The 6,001-nt window shown below is 38.3% G+C and overlaps 1 protein-coding gene across 1 annotated transcript; it reads left to right on the top strand.

Moving 5' to 3' along the window:
- Window positions 1–467: 467 nt before the first annotated feature.
- LOC109220184 (heat stress transcription factor A-1-like) lies at window positions 468–4,821 on the top strand. The gene is made up of 3 exons (XM_019384644.1): window positions 468–936; window positions 2,548–3,855; window positions 4,383–4,821. The coding sequence occupies exons 1-2, from the start codon at window positions 712–714 to the stop codon at window positions 3,814–3,816; spliced, it is 1,494 nt and encodes a 497-aa protein (XP_019240189.1). The 5' UTR covers window positions 468–711; the 3' UTR covers window positions 3,817–3,855; window positions 4,383–4,821.
- Window positions 4,822–6,001: the final 1,180 nt, after the last annotated feature.

Here is a 6,001-nt window from a genome sequence, read left to right as displayed (position 1 = left end):
TGCTTTACTCCAATTTTTTTTCGTATCTCTAATTTTCTACTCCTACTTTTTTTTATTTAGTCGATACATGTTCGATAATCGTTAATACAATACCAATTCACCCGATATTTTATTGGATGGCTAGCAGATTATTATATTTATAAACCGATTACTGATAAGTTAAATCGTTAAGCGTAAATATACGTCAGATCCGTCCAATAAGCACCCTTAATTGAAAACACCCTTTACTTCCAAAAGTAGGGATAATATCTACACAAATATTATTTTGTTCAGATCCCACTTGAGCGATCCTATTGAGTTTTTTGTTGTTATTGTTGGGTACTAAAAACTAAAATATATGCAAATTTAGGATGAGTGCAAAAATACTCACAACAAATATGCCCCTCGGGAAAATTTCAATAAACATAGGGGGCAAAGGACAAACGAATATGCCTCGTTGGCGCAAATCAAGCGTTCCATGACCTTCTCGCGTCCTCTAGTTTCCAATTTCCACCGCTTGGTGCCAGTCAGTCTCTCCCTTACTCCCCTTCAACTCCTTTCTCCTCTCTTTAGCTCACTGTACAGCGACATTTTCCCTCTCTTTGCTTCTCTTCGGATCTCGATACTTCCATTTTTTGCATAATTCTCTCTCTATATTTTTTTGAATTCAGCTTTCGCTGTATATCTATTTCTGTAGAGCTTGTGAGTGTATTGAGGAAACGGTGCGATTGAATGGACGGAGTTCATGAGAACACGGCGGTAGGGAATTCGCCGCCGCCTTTTCTGAGCAAGACGTATGACATGGTTGAGGATCCGTCGACGGATTCTGTGGTGTCGTGGAGTAAGAGTCACAACAGCTTTGTTGTGTGGAACGTGCCGGAGTTTGCTAGAGATGTTTTGCCCAAGTATTTCAAGCACAATAATTTCTCCAGCTTCGTCAGACAGTTGAATACTTACGTCTGTACATTTCGTCTTCCTTTCCCTTCGTCTGGTTGCTACTTCTCTTGCTTTTATTATTGTGTCCGAACCGTTTCCTTAAACCCTAAAAAAATTAATCAATTTTCTATTTCTGCAAAATTTCTGTGTCTATTTATACTGATTTAAATGCTTTAACTTGTTATTTCTCTCGCTTCTCTATCTTCTGAATTTTTTCCATTAGAAATTTCGAGAGTATATTGGTGGTATATTATGCTGGAACGATGCTTTAACTTGTTTATTTGGAGTGCACTGGTTGATGCCTAGATATGTGCAAAGTTTATTGTCAAGCTGGCAAGGACACAAGATTGGAGGAAACAGAAATAAAATTTGGAGAACAGACAGCTGCTTTATGCATCTTATGGAGTATATGGTGGGAAAGGAATAGGAGGTGTTTTGATGGAGAGAGGAAATATATAGCGGAAAATCTGTTTCAAGGGTGTAAGGAGAGGATAGTAGAAGGCTTCTCAGATGTTTTAAACTTTTTAGATTCATTGAGATGAGTGTGATTAATTGTTATATGGTGACTTATGTACTGTTGTAAATTTGTTTTTTGCAGTACCATCTTGGTACTTGCCTTAATAATATTTACTTATCTTAGTAAAAAAAATAAAAATAAAGGTTGAGAGACTTGTGACTTAGGTCGTAGATTCAAGAAGAGTAGAGGGGGGCCCCATTATCCGCGAGTTACAAAGGCTGTAGTTGGTCCTAAGGGTTGGCTTTAGCTATGTTGCTCAGTCTCTATGAAAATGTCACCGGATGCGTGTCGGATCCTCCAAAAGTGGTGCATTCTTGGAGGATTCGACAGGGGTACGGCAACATTTTGGGGAGTCCGCGCAACATAGGGCTTCAGACAGCTTTTCTCGGTCATAAAAAGATAAAAAGAAGGATGGCACTTCTGTTTTGATCTCTATGATTATAAATTGTGATGTTTGGTATCCATGGGGGAAGCTTAGGATTGAATTGCTTAAGGGGACTTTAATTAACTGAGATGAAGATATTCCTTCAGGGAGGTGGGGTAAAACTTATCCCATGCTTTTACCCCTTCTTTATTTTTCTCTCTCATCCATCACCCACTAACCTCCATTGCCTCACCACTCTCTGTCCCCCTATTTTGTTGTATTTGCTCTTGTTTTTCAAACATTTATTGTTCCCTTTTTTATATCTACTATGCCCAGTAAAATTTTACTTGTAAAAAAACTCTACTGTTTCCTGTGAAGTAGCTTTAGTAAATGTACTGAAGATAGTGTTAGACTAGCTTTTAAAGTAGTTTTAGGTTAAATCGCATATTATTCTATGCCTTTGGGGCATGCCATTTTGTCACAAAATTTAATATTGCTTTATTCACGTACATACTTGTGCTACACCATTATAGTCCTGCACTTTAACTCCCTGGGTAACAATTGTCGACATAGTTGATGGAATCATTCCAGGTTTAGATGTTTTAAGTAATAGATGGATGTTAGGGATTTGTTTGTGATCAGAGAGTCATCTTTCTGCAGAGTGTGGTCGTCACTATTATGTGTTCTGCCCTTGTACCCACTGGACAACTTTAATTCCTTTTATAGTTTGCTTTCCCCTTTTGTCAATCAGGGTTTCAGGAAGGTTGATCCGGATCGCTGGGAATTTGCAAACGAGGGATTTCTTAGAGGCCACAAACACCTGTTGAAGAGTATAAGCAGGCGAAAACCCTCTCAGGTGCAGGGTCATCAGCAAACCACCCCCCAAGTGCAAAATGCATCTGTTGGATCTTGTGTTGAAGTTGGGAAGTTCGGAATAGAGGATGAGGTGGAAAGGCTTAAAAGAGATAAGGATGTTCTTATGCAGGAGCTGGTTAAGTTGAAACAGCAGCAGCAGGCGACGGATCACCAAATGCAGACTGTTGGGCAGCGTTTCCAATTAATGGAGAAAAGGCAACAGCAAATGATGTCATTCCTTGCCAAGGCCATGCAGAGCCCTGGCTTTGTAGCCCAACTGGTACATCAACAGAATGGGAGTAACAGGCGTATTGCTGGAATGAATAAGAAAAGGAGACTTCCTGACCAGGATGAAGAAAATGTTGCAGGCAATCCTGTTAATATGTCGCGAGATGGACGGATAGTCAGGTATCAACCTTCAATGAACGAGGCAGCAAAAGCATTGCTGCGGCAGATTCTGAAAATAAATGCACCTGGGAGGCTGGACAACAGACTTAAGAACACAAATGGTCTTTTGACTGATAATCCCCTCTCTCCCAAGAATGCACTTAGTTGTGATACATCCAGTCGTATTTCTGGGGTTACCCTCTCTGAAGTATTGTCAATGTCTTCACAGTCTCATATAATCTCAGATTCAGGATTTCCATTCAACTCTTGTTCATCTGTCATGTCTGAGAGCCAATCTTCAACTACTGTGGTTCCTGGGGAGGCCAAAGTTCCTAAGTTACCCGAAACGGATGCTCTGAACTCTCTCACAGACCATGATTTGCCTGAATTTTCTCAAGAACAAAGGATTAATAGACAGGAAACTTTTGGAATAACTGGCCTCAAGAGGCCTGAGACTGGAAATGTGCCATATATTGACAACACGCAAGCCATTTTGGATGGTGTAACAGCAATTGCCCCTGATGGATTTTCGGCAGACACCCATGTCGATGTCCTGCTAGATGATGTGCCTAAGCTTCCAGCGATTAATGATATTTTCTGGGACCAGATTCTTTCTGCAAGCCCTCTTACTGGGGATACGGATGAAATTGGTATGGAAGATGGCTTAGAAAAGGAAGAGGATTTTCTAGGAGTTCAGGAGAACGATTTGGATAAACTAAACCATATGTGTCATCTTACTGAACAGATGGGGCTTCTTTCATCAGCAGCCCAGATTTGATGATTTCATGGATTTTATTTGAACACTGCAACAACAGAGGTAAATCTCCATCCTCCATTATGAGCTATTGCTAGTCTATCAGATTACATATCTTGCAAAACTCTTGCTATTTGGGTGGTTTTTCCTCATTTCAATTGCCATACAAATAGGGCTCTTATGGATCAAAGATTTCACTATCTATAATGTTTGACCAATGTATGTATGTGTTACTTAGCAAAAGGAATTTCACTTCAATGTACACGTGTAAGTGGTTATGCGACTCGCTGACACCGTGTTGATATCTTGAAAATCTGTCTTGATATAATTCTTGTTTCATCGCGGGGTCTGAAATTATTCGTTCATTATATGCCTCAGTGTACACTGCATTAAACGTGTGTATCACAAACATTGTGAGGTGCGGTCAGGTGTCAATAGTATATTCTCTTTTCTTCCTTGCCTTCTATGCCAATGTTTATTGCTGCTCGTATGTTTACTCTACTGCATTGAACACAATACTGAAGGTGTGGTGAATTTTAGAGGGTGTAGAGCATTGAACCTTTCCCCATGTGGTAATATTCTTTTGTCAGGTGGACGCACTGAACTGGTTGGCATTAACAAGCTTGTTATGAAGGACTGATCTTCACTACTAATGATGTTCTGAGTAGTGAAAAGGGGACCCCCAAAAGAAAAAGGGCTGTGTCTGATCTTGTATTAGTTTTTTGGTGCATATGTATGTAGACTTTGTATGGATATTATCCAGCACAACGGTTAGGTAAAAAAGAATACTAAATAGTTGTTTACTTGTTAAGAAAGTAAAAAAGGGCACGGTAGAAAGTTGTTGCAGAGGATCTGTTTGTAAATTTTGCTGTTTACATAAGCAACTACTATAAGGATTTTAATGAAGATGCAAGCTGATGTATGGGTGGCTTGCTTTTTGTACAAAGATATTGAATGGTATTTGTCTGTTATTGTGAGGTTTGTATTCTATGCAGGGGTTGCTTCTAGCAGCTTCTCCCACTAAATAGATGATCCTCTTTCCCAGCATATTATGAAAATTTTCCCCTTTCTATGTTGCTTATTGTTGGGCTGATGCTGATAACTCTCTAAATGGTCTAAGCGTTTGTGGTGGTTTAGAGTTGGTAGTATCTGTTTTGGTTTCTTTTTACTCGCTACCTACAATTGTACAAAAAAACAGAGAAGTTGCTTCTCTTGAGTGGGTGAAAATATGCCTTTAAGATCCTATAAACAGTGTTGTTAGACGCTTTGAGGGCTGGGCTACATGCCATGTTCAAATGAATGTAACTTGGAAGCTCGCCCAGTTTTCCCCAAGGAAAGGTAAAGAAGCATCGAAAGAGAAATGACATGATTTTTTTTTAGCATTTTCCTAATTCAGATTTTGAGTTAACGGATCCTTTTGTCATGGTTGGGCGAATATTAGAAGTGTTTGATAGAGACTACTAATATTTACTGTTTAATGACAACAGAATGCTTAATCAAATAATATCTTGATTAAAATGATTCAACAGCCTTACATGATTATTTGATGGAGTATACAATCTTAGGAATAGATATTTGGTTACATCCCCTTTGGTCATTCCTTGTATTTTTGTTCAGATTTCAACGTGTGCTTTTTTCCCCTTTGCTAAATCAGGTGTGCTTTGGGGGGGGGGGGGGGGGGTTATGGAGAACCCCATTTAGGAGTCTATTGAACATTACTGGAGATACTATATGAGAGGTCGTCCGTGGAATATCCTTAAATGATGCTAAAATAGCCTGTTTGTCTTCTGTTTTTTTGATTTTTTTCCCAAATTTTTTTTTTTTTGGGCTAAAATTGCTTTTTTAAAATAAAGGTCTTTGGCGAAACAAAAATAGTGTTTTTAAGTAGAAGTAGAAGCACTTTTTGAGAAGCAAAAAAAAAGCAACTTCTTTCTAAAAATATTTTTTTTAAAAGTACTTTTGAGAAAAATACTGATAGAAACAGATTTTAAAAGTTAGGTCAAATATTAGTTGCTATTCAAAAAAGTTTTTCAAATTAATTAGCCAAACATAAGTTGGTTCTCACCAAAAGTATTTTCTTAATAAGCACTTTTGAGAAAAACGCTTTTGAAAATAAGTTGATCTAGCTTTGCCAAACAGGCTATAAGTAGGATTTTTACTTAAAATGTGCTTCTAAAATTAGCTTATCTTGAAAAGTGTTTTTTTAAAA

The sequence above is a fragment of the Nicotiana attenuata genome, unplaced genomic scaffold (assembly GCF_001879085.1).
Source record: "Nicotiana attenuata strain UT unplaced genomic scaffold, NIATTr2, whole genome shotgun sequence".
Lineage (NCBI taxonomy): Eukaryota > Viridiplantae > Streptophyta > Magnoliopsida > Solanales > Solanaceae > Nicotiana > Nicotiana attenuata.
Note: the sequence above shows the minus strand (reverse complement) of the source record. Positions and strands in the feature narration are given on the sequence as shown.

Coding starts and splice junctions, on each gene's coding strand:
- LOC109220184 (XM_019384644.1), top strand. CDS start 712: ATGGACGGAGTTCATGAGAACACGGCGGTAGGGAATTCGCCGCCGCCT. Junction 937..2,547: donor TCAGACAGTTGAATACTTAC/GTCTGTACATTT, acceptor TTTGTCAATCAG/GGTTTCAGGAAGGTTGATCC.